Source organism: Peromyscus californicus, unplaced genomic scaffold, assembly GCF_007827085.1.
Source record: "Peromyscus californicus insignis strain IS unplaced genomic scaffold, ASM782708v3 Scaffold_22__1_contigs__length_63687245, whole genome shotgun sequence".
Classification (NCBI taxonomy): Eukaryota; Metazoa; Chordata; class Mammalia; order Rodentia; family Cricetidae; genus Peromyscus; species Peromyscus californicus.
This window is the reverse complement of record NW_026294525.1, coordinates 44,617,949-44,629,111: the sequence shown is the minus strand read 5'-3', so window position 1 is coordinate 44,629,111 and position 11,163 is coordinate 44,617,949. Positions and strand designations below refer to the sequence as shown.

General features: G+C 39.8%; 1 protein-coding gene across 3 annotated transcripts in view; it reads right to left on the bottom strand.

The window, feature by feature from the left end:
• The window catches only part of Cep85l (centrosomal protein 85 like), a 119,660-nt gene that overhangs the window by 77,438 nt on the left and 31,059 nt on the right, over window positions 1–11,163 (bottom strand). For all 3 annotated transcript variants that reach the window (XM_052751334.1, XM_052751333.1, XM_052751335.1), the window contains exon 3: window positions 3,640–4,427. In XM_052751334.1, coding sequence (XP_052607294.1) covers window positions 3,640–4,427 — 788 coding nt within the window. The remainder of the gene's footprint in view (window positions 1–3,639; window positions 4,428–11,163) is intronic.

Genomic DNA, 11,163 nt, shown 5'->3' with positions numbered 1-11,163 from the left:
TAACTAATTTTGCTACTGTTATGAGTCATAATGTAAACATTTTGGAGATAGAGGTTTGTCAGGGGCCACAACCTATAGGTTGAGAACCACTAATAATGGTCTGAGTAATTATCTATTCAAAAGTACATAAGTTCTACAGTTGGCTGTACTGATAGAAAAAGTGAAACCGCGGTTGAAAAGTCCTGTGTCCTTCATTATATTGCTCACTACTCCATCAATTTCAAGACTAATCATCAACTTACAGGGTTTCTCCTCACTCTGTCACATGAGGATTCCAGAATAGTGTAGCTCATTAAAGTGAGGAGAAAGCCCATTCTATAACTGGGAGCTTAACTGTCTAATCATGATACACAGAATAAGTTGTAAGGAATAAAACTCTGAAGACAATGAACATTCAAATACTTCATATAATGAAGTAAATTATCTTAATTTACAGGATACTAAAAGTAAACTAATTTTTAAACATCTAATATTATCTTTTACATTTTTAGTGGTAAAAATTTTAATCTATAAAATGCAATATTTTGCAATCAGAACCACCTATATTCAAATGAATATTTGACTTTGGTGAAATTGCTATACATTATATGCTACTGGCTATAAAATGTTCTAATTATAAAGAGTTTTGTATTGCAAAGGTCCAAGAGAGGTACTTTTCCCAAATAAAGTAAAAATCAAGATTTTCTAATACAAACACAAGAGGGGGACCTCCATAAAATAATGAATGGTTATATGCTAATACTCATTTTAATGTCTTGAAACTACATGCTAGACGCAGAGATCCACAGTCAAGCACCAGGCCAAGCTCCGGGAGTCCAATCGAAGAGAGAAAAGAGGGATGATATGAGCAAGGGGGGGTCAAGATCATGATGGGGAAATCTACAGAGACAGATGAACCAAGCTCATGGGAGCTCACGAACTCTAGACCGACAGCTGTGGAACCTACATGGGACTGGACTAGGCCTTCTGCACATGGGACAGCTGTGTAGCTTGATCTGTTTGAGAGGCCCCTGGCAGTGGGATCAGGATCTATCCCTGGTGCATGAGCTGGCTTTCTGGAGCCAATTACCTATGGTGGGATGCCTTGCTCAGCCTTAATGCAGGGGGAAGGGCTTGAATCTGCCTCAACTGAGTGTACCAGGCTTTGCTAACTCCCCATGGGAGGCCTTACCCTTTTTGAAGAGGAGATGGGGGTGGGGGGGGGTGGGGAGGAGAGAGACTGAGAGGGAGCGGGAGGAGGGATGAGAGGGAAAATCTGTAGTTGGTATGTAAAATGAATAAAAAATTTCTTAAATAAATAAAAAAAGAAACTACATGCTAAATTATATAGACAAAATATACATATAGACAAATAAATTTTTAAAACATGCAAATAAAATACTAGATGCTTTTCAAGCTACCTCTTGTGTCACAAAATGTAATGACACTACATTGTGTCATAATCTCATCTCTCAGTATGTAGATTATCTCAGTCAAAAAGTCAGACACAACAACATGCAAAAATAGTGAAAATAAGAAAAATTACAAAGAACATAATAAAATTCTTCCAAGCTAGAAGCCAGACTTTTTCATTCACAACTCACTTTGAAGAAATTGTCTTTTATGTTACTTAATCAAAATCTTCATTTAAGTAACAGAAAAGCCTCCACTAACATGTTAAAAGTATTAGTTGCCAATACCTTGACTGATCAAACCACTTTATGATTCATATAGGCACAAAATTTCATCTTCCTTTTTAAACAACTATAGCCAAGGGAACATGAAAATTGTAACGTTAGCCATAGGATTTACTACTTAATCACCATGGGGCAGATCCACCGTGAACTTAAGAGAATCTAATGATTAATGCACGTAGAGGTCCACATTCTCCACATCCCACTTTGAAAACAACGAACACAAAGGGCACATGTAAATTAAGCATTCTTCCTGGATCAAAGTCAAGAATCTGTCACAACCCTACAGAGTCAGTTTGGGGTATCATGGGTGGGGTATCAAAACAGAGAGGAAAGAGCCAAGATTAGTGCTGAACAGTGTGCACAGAGTCCTATATCCTAAACCAATGAAGGCAGATGGTTTTTCTTCAACCACAGAGGAAAATTCTTCAGAATTACACTACCTACCCTCTCTGGATGGTTTAGCACAGTGGTTCTCAACCCTCCTAATGCTGTGACCTTTTAATACAGTTCCTCATGTTGTAGTGACACCCAACCACAAATTTACTTTCATTGCTACTTCCTAATTGTTATTTTGCTACTGTTAGGAATTATAATGTAAATATCTGTGTTTTCTGATGGTCTTATGCTACCCCTGTAAAAGGGTTGTTCAAACCTCCGAAGAGGTCACGACCCACAAGTTGAGAACCACTTCTCTAAAGCATATAGGAATGTCTCTCATTAATTGTGCTCTCCCTCTACTATGTTCTAGAAAGATTCAAAACTGAGTTTTTTCTCCACAGTGTACATCATATCAATCCCTTTTCCAAATCAAGAAATTTACCCATTAGCATGTTATTCCACATACTCAATGGGGATTAATACACTACGTTTCTCTCTATGCTGTATTATCATAAAGTGGTTCCTTTAAACTGATTCAATGATGGTTGATTCACTTAACAATTGCAGCTGACTTAGAGGTTAAATCCAAAGAAACCATTACCAAATGGTACAAATCACTGGGCTCCATCTTCTCATTTTATAGAACAAGAAACTAAGGCCCAAAGAAATGAAGTGACAGGTCACAGACACTGGGTTCTCAGCATCTAAAACGAAGTCCCACCACAGAAGTGGGTGAACGGCCATGTTTACTGACATTCAGAGCAGCTAGAAATGAACCCAGCCTAGAAGTTCATCACTATATGAACGGGTGAGAAAATGTGTTACAGGTACACAATGCAATTTTACTTGGCCATGAAGGAAAATGAAAACATGGCATCTGCATAAAATGAATGGGACTTGAAATTACTCTATGAAGTGGAGTTCCCCAGACCCAGAAAGACAGATACCATGTACTCTCTCTCATATTGTAAGCTAGATTTTAATTTTATATATGTGAGGGCAACAATTACCAACTAGAAAGGGCTATGATGGAGGAAGAATAAAAAAGAGAGCAGAAAATATACATGACATAAGAGCAAGAAGGCTCTGTGGGACGAGGAAGGGAACCAACAGGAGGGAACTGGACTGGGGTGGGGAGAGCAGAAGATGAAGAAAAACAGTAAGAAAAATACATAATAAAATCAACATTTTGTGTGCATGTTAAAAAAAGTTATTAAAAAAAGAAAAAAATTAGGTCCTAAATGTGATATGATCAGGAAAAACATCCAAGACCTATTTTTTCCAAATCAATTTTCTTTCTCTTATGCCATGTCAGCTTCTGTTTTTGTTTCACATTTCTTTAAACATGTTTTCTTTTTATGCCTACTTAACAAATGAGAAAGTAAAGGTCAAGTTAAGCACAATGTTTAAGGGTCTCATGTTAACTTATCTCAAATGACTTTGTTTTTCTAATCAACACAACATGTCAAATTTATAGCACTTACATTTATTAACTTGTGAGAGACGTGGTGTAGGCAGTCATATACTTACTGCAATAAACAAAATGTCCACTGGAGGGAAGCAAACACTAGGTTTTGAGCCTTACCTGCATTGGCGTTTCACTTCCTTGTTGAAACTCTTCAATTTGCGGCTGTTGCCAAGGAGCTAAACTGTAAGAATCCTCTGTAGTTCTGCCTTCCAATGGGTTTGTCCGTAGCTGCTCTGTAAGCCACATCTGCGTCCTCACAGAAGGCTGAATGGGAACTCCACCTACTGCCTGCTGGCCAAGCATTAAATACTTTGGAGACTCAAAAGCCTCTGAGCCTGTCACAATGGGCTTGCTCTCAGGTAAGGCACTGTACGTCATGTCTAAGGTCTGTCTCCTGAGAGCAGAGGCAGCGGCTCTGATGTCCTCTTTGTTGTAGCTCTCAAATTTATACTTGCAGTCCAGGGTTGACGAGCGCTTTTTACTTATTTCTTTGTCATCGAGCTTAAGCATCTCCATACTGTCATGTAAGCAACTAGGCCCAAAGGTCCTTAAGTGGGATGGGAAAGCCCTGCCCTTCCCTGCCTTTTCCAAATCACTCCTCAACTCTTCTGTGCATACAATGCCACTCTGGTTGCAGTTCTCCTGGGCAGGAAGTTTGGACAAAGATGACCATTTCCGCAGGGGCCGGAAGTCTTTCATGTCTAGTGAGGAGTCCTGCTCCCCTCCCCTGTGGTCTCCCAATGTCTGCAGGAGGCTTGCACTCCATTTAGAGCCCTCTGATGCCAGAGAGTCCCTGTGTTTGGAAATTGAAGTACTGGAGTTGGATGGCATCACATGGGCAGTGGGAAGAGTAACCAATGATGGACTAGGTTTAAAAGAGAGTGTGCCACTTGAAGTTGAGTGATCTGGAAGGAGAAAAGATCGCCAAGTCAGTTTCAATTAACAGGTTAAAAATGTAAAATGCAAACTGCCAAAGTAAAAATCTGAATGCGGCTTCCTAGTATTTATTTCTGAGTTTCTTCCTCAAAATGAGGAAATTGTTAGTACTATTATCCCTCTACAGTTATCGGAAATAATTCACTATACTTTCAAACATAATCCCCACACCCATTTCTCTCCTCTGTTCCCCATCTGCTCCCAGTGATCCCCTCCACAGTCATCTTCTACTGCTGTGCCTGTTTGTTTATTCTTGATAAGCAAGTGAGATTCCTTAGGGTTGCTATAGGGACCCAGGAGAGGGATAATTTACAGAGCATACACACTCCTCATCAGTGCTACCCATTGAAGAAAATGCCTCTCCCTCCCTTAATGGACCACTAACTGGCCATAGATCCTCAGGGAGCAGCGGAGTCTCATGAGACCTAGTCCCTTAGCTACCATTATCTGCCTATAGGGACAGGGCATGGGATATTCATGGGTCCTTCTTCCTCTTCCTAGCCCCACCCATGACAGAGTGTTGGCAGGCCCAATCTTGTATAGGTCTTATGCTAGGAATCATAACTGCTATGAGATCAAGAGTGCAATGGTAATGTCATTCTGAGGAGTGTTCCAATGCATTCCACTCCTTTCTCTCTCTGGCTCTTATGTTTTTCCCCCCTTCTTCTGCAATATTTCCTGAGCCTTGAAGTGGGTGATATATAACTCCCATTTATGGCTGAGCTTTCAGCAAGCAGCCCCTTATTCTCAGCATTTTGACCAGTTCTAAGTCTCTGCAGCTATTGCTACCCACTGCAAAAAAAAAGGGGGGGGGAGCGTCTCTGACGAAAGCTGACAGTAGCACTTAACCAAAGGTACAAACACAATATTTAGACAGCAGTTTGATGGACACATCATGTCCAGTTAGCAGGAAAATAGCAGTAACTTCCCCTCTAGGGCCTATGACATCCCTAGCCAAAGGCATTTGACCAAGTTGGTAGTAGTAAATGTGGATTCCCTCCCATTGGGCAGCTCTAAAATCTGTTCAGAGAGCAGATGGTTCCCCTATTACTTAACTTGCCACTATCCGACCTGTGGGCACATTTTGCCTGGCCAGTCAGTAGTGTAGTGTTGTGGAATATTAGTATAAGATGTGTTGCATTCATTTATGCTGTAGAATATTATTTAATTGTGGAGGCCTACAGAGGCTGCCTAGTGAGATCTTACTCAAGGTCATGGAATCTGAGCTTGCTTTACCCAGCAGAGCTGCATAATGGAATAATTTGGCCAAGGGTGTGGTTACCAGGTGTTTGGAAGGGTCTACACTTGGCTATACGATGTGCTTTGATCTTGCAAGGGGGAGGTCTTTTGCCTCTCCCCTTGGCATATTATAAAAAGCCCTTTTGAATAAAGCTCTGGGCGACTAGGTATTGACCCAGGGCCCTCCCAAAGCTATTCTGTGTCTCTGTCTTTTTTACTGTCTCTTTCTACCTAATATTTCCTCATTCATCACTCCTCCACCCAGGAACCCTTTTAAAGGTGGGAGGAGGCCAGAGGTAGACTCGGAAAGACTCTCATATTTAATGATGCAAAGATGTGTTGTATTATTTTATGTTGCATTTGTTTGACTGTAAAGCTATGTTACTGTGCCTGCCTAAAACATCTGATTGGTCTAATAAAGAGCTGAACGGCCAATAGCTCTTTGGAGAGGAATAGACAGGCTGTCAGGCAGAGAGAATAAATAGGAGGAGAAATCTAGGCTCAGGAGAAGAGGAAGGAGCAAGAAAAGAAGAGGATGCCAGGGGCCAGCCACCAAGCCACACAGCCAGTCATGGAGTAAGAAGGAAAGAAAGATATAGAATAAAGAAACATTAAAAAAAAAAAAACCCAGGGGCAAAACATAGTCAAAGAAAACAGGATAATTTAACTTAGAAGAGCTGGCCAAGAACAAGACAAGCTAAGGCCGGATATTCACAAGTAAGAATAAGTCTCCATGTATTTATTTGGGAGATGACTGATGGGCCCCCAAAGAGTAATAAAAACCAACTATAGTGTAGTCCTTGGGGTCTGCAGCTCCCATCAAAAATTAAGACTTTTGATGACAATTCTCTACAGCCTGCCTAACACCCTCTAGCAGTAGTGAGCTAAAGCAGGAAGGAGGCTTCCACCCCAGTTCCAGCTGGATTTCTCCATATCCTGAGACCAAAGCATAGGAAATCTCTTTAGCAACACAGTTTCATCAGTGCTGAGAAGTAACCAGCAGTGAGAGTAAATAACTGTATCCTTCTGGGGGCCCTAGTGGCCTCCTAGACCAACCATTTGAGCCCACCCCTGGTACTGAGACTTCTGTTGAATAGCCTATGGTTTCCAGGAGCATCGTTATCTGTTACCAGGTTTTCTCTCTGCTTTTGCATACATCCTAGTGGGTGAACTACCATCATCACCTTCTTTTCTTCCCCCACTTCATGTTCTCCCTCTGCTTACACCTTTCCCTCTCCCCAGTATTGATATTTCCCCTTCCATTCATATCACATGTGTTCTACTATCCACTCCCATCCCATTAGTCTCTTTTTCTTGCCTCTCATCTGCCACTTTCAGGTCCACTACACATACTCACTCTCATGTAATTACAGATAGACAGACAAACTGATGTACATATGTATGTAAATTAGTAGCTGAGATATGCGAATGACAGAGAACATACACTGTTTCTCTTTATTATTTTGGTTATCACACTTTCCAGTTCCACCCATTTTCCTGCAAATTGCACCATTTACCTTTCTCTACAATTGCATAAAATCCCCATTGTGTCTATGCACAACATTTTCGCTATCTATTCATCTGACAGAGAGGTCTTCTGCTTCCTTGGGTAGGTTTACTCCAAGGTTTGGGGATTGATTTACTAGATGGTTTTAAGGCTACTGTGAAGATTATTTCCCTGATTTCTTGATATGGTTACCATTAATAAACATGTGTATGCGAAATTTGTATCCTGCTACTTTGCTGGGTGTGTTTCTCAGCTTTAGTTTTCCAAAGTTTTAAGGTTTTATGTGTATAGAATCATAAAGAGTCCTTTCCTATCTGTACCCCTATAATTTACTCTGCTGTCTTATTGTCCAAGCACTACACTGAGGAAGAGTGGGGAGATGAGCACTCTTGTGTTGCCCCCAATCTTAGTGAGAATGCTTCAAGTTTCTGGCTATTTACCATGTTACTGGCTACAAGTTTGTATATAGGCTTTACATTCTTGTGGTTAATTTGGCTAAGAATTGACAAATTTCATAGATTCTTTTTAATATTTTTAGTCTATTTCATCAATTTTTGTCCTGATACTCCTTGCCTCCTTCTGCTTTGGGTTTTGGTTTTTCAAGGCTTTAAGCCACATCTTCAAGCTCTTTACTTGAGCTCTCTCTGACTTTGGAGTGTAGGCACTCGGAGCTATAAATTCCCCACTTGGCACTGCCTTCACTGTACCCTGCTGGGTTGGGTACTCACACAACTGCAACGCTCCTCTAGGTTTTGGTCTGGATGACCTGCTCTTGGTGACAGTGAAGTATTATAGTCACCCACTATTTGTCAAACACTACTTTCTAAATATGCTTAAATTATTAAGTGTATGAAAGGATGACAGTTATACTTGAAAACATTCATATTTATCCTAGTATTGTGTATTTTTCAAAGTATTGTACCTTTAAAAGAAAAGTCTGGTTAGTTCAGTGGGTTCTAATATAGCACTCAATAAAGAAGGAAAGTCTATGTCCCTACATAGAGGTCTTACTAATGATCCAACACTAAAGTCTCAGACATAATTCTATCAGAAAACTGGAATACTGTATCATCTAAACTATGGAAGTCTATGCCAAATCCAAGCACTTTGGCAAGAGAAGAAAGAGACAGCAAAGAGAATCTGGCTTTCACATTTTACTTTCCATGAGATCTTAATTTTTTTTTCAGGTAACATAATTGTACCTCTTGGCCATATTTCTACAAAGGTGTTTTTATGATTCTCAGAGAGTCTGAAATATCTCAATAACATTGTTAGAGAAGTGTGAATACTATATTAGCTGATTATCTACTTCCCATGCTACTCCAAACACTGAAACATAACCACCAGGCCTGGCTGCTGCCTCGGGGCTAACAATGTGCTACTTTCCTACCTGCCTTCAGTTGCTTGGGATTTTTCAACTGCATAAAAGATCAACAATTGGTGATAAAAAGCCACTTCATCAGATTTTTTTTTTTTTTTTTTGGTTTTTCGAGACAGGATTTCTCTGTGTAGCTTTGGAGCCTGTCCTAGAACTCACTCTGTAGCCCAGGATGGCCTCGAACTCACAGAGATCCGCCTGCCTCTGCCTCCCGAGTGCTGGGATTAAAGGCATGTGCCACCACCGCCCGGCAGATTGCTTTTTTTAATGTCTTTTATGTGTTTGAGACAGAGTCTCATGGAGCCCCAGGATAGGACTGAATTATCTATGTAATCAGCTTCTGGACTTCTGACCCTCCTACTTTCATTTCTCAAGTGCTGGGACCACAGGTGCTGGGACCACAGGTGGACAGCACTCTATGTGGGTTCTGGGATGCTGGGACCACAGGTGGACAGCACTCTATGTGGGTTCTGGGATGCTGGGACCACAGGTGGACAGCACTTTATGTGGGTTCTGGGATGCTGGGATGGAACTGAGGGTTTCATGCATATCAGGCAAGCACCTTACCAACTGGGCCACTTCCTTAGCATTACCCTTGAATTTGTTACTATAAATCTGAACACAACCAAGAGACAGTGTTTATAGAATATGATCTTAATTAAATTAAGGGCAGAAGTTACCCCTAGAAGTTCCTTACTAAAAAGTCTCAAACTATAGCATGCAAAAAAGTTACCTGGAATATGCTACCATACATCAGCAGAATATGCTCAGCACTGGTAGAAAGGGGGCTCAGAAATACCACTTTTAAACAAGCATTCTACTGCTCAACTCATGAGAACACCCATCATCTGGGTATGACTCCAATTCTGAAGCTTTCAAGCTTACATATTCCAAGTTCAACTATGACCAGTACTCAGAGTTTTATGATAAAATATGACTTACTGTAACATCTGGAATTCATTACTGTCAAAAGTAAAAAAATAAAATAAAATAAAAGGCTAGTCTATTTATACACATATGTACATCCATAACATGCACATACAGGACATGAATAAATAAACAAGGCCTCAAATATCTGACGTATGAGTGTCTTGGGGGGACTAACTATTACTTCTGAGTCAAGAGAAGCATCTAGAAAATGTTAACTGTGTTAATTGTGTTAACCCTTTAAAATTATTAGTTTGCCCAGGGAAACTAAAGATAGATACAATGTATTTCCTAATGTGCTTAAAGTTACCTGACTGTAGTCACAAATCTCAAACTACAACAGTGTAATCTAAAACTAGCTGAGAAGCAGTCATTTTACAAACTAGAGAACAGCATCTGTAGCATTCAGGAAACCATAAAAGAGCTAGTGACAGATGTTAAAACTGTTTAAGGACATCACTATAACCTAGCAATGTAAGCAAATTACATTTAATTCATTAATAACATTTCTGAATCTTTAACAAAATCTCAACTTTCTGTTATTTTTATCTATGAACACATTGATTCTATGTTCTTATATAGAACCTCCCCGCCTCCACATCTTCTCTGATCTACTCTCCCATAACAAGAAGGAATTAAATGCAAAAGAGTTTCTATCCTAGATCCAAATGATAATAATAAATCATAAGTTTTTAGTTAAAAATAAAGCCCCAAATCAAAACATTCTGGTTTAAAATATAGGAGCACAATTATTAATCAATATGAATTACAATATTTTACTTGAACCACAAGGCAATCATTTTTACATATGATAGGTTTTTTTTTCTTTCGCTTTCTTGTTAATACCATAATCACAGTGTACTGTAACAAATGGGCAAAAAATTTTTACATCATAAGCAATTCCTTTCTTTTTAAAATTAATATTTCAAAGTAGTCTATATATCTTCGGTAAATATTTTAAAATAGTTTATGGGTACTTTGACTTACAACCATGAATTGAAGAACTGGCCCACAGAGGTTAGTAATCTTACTTAACCAAGAGCAGAACTCAAAACAGACGCCTGGGCTAGTTCTCCATCTACTGTTAGCTGGACAACACTGCCCTCACTGTTCAGGCCTTCTCTCCTCTGTTCTTTCTAAGCATAGGCATGTCAGCGTTCAGAAAGGCTTTGGAGTGAGAGGTAGACAATGTCACTTCCACCATCTGGAAAACTGCAACCTCTGGACACATTACTAAACTGTTCGAAATTAAGATGGTTGAATTTTACCTCAGGATTTCACAGTTTATATGAATTATATTATATTGCAAATGTATGGGTTTTCTGTTGACTGGTTTTAGATAGGGTCTAGCTATTATACCGATGATGCTTATTTTCAATTTTCTATATAGCCCGTTCTGGTCTGCATCTCATAATCCTCCTGCCTGGGGCTTCTGAGTACTGACACAGATGTATGGCACCACACCTACCTTACAGAAGACATTTTTATTCACCTTAAGACCACGAATGTTGTGATATCTCAAAGTCATAAGTAATGATGAGGACACATGCCTGTAACACCTTGGCTATGTATTGTGATCAAGGCAAGCCTAGGATACACAGGACCTTGTCCAAAAAAGCAGGAGGGTGAGGGAGAAGGTACTGTTTTTACCTCC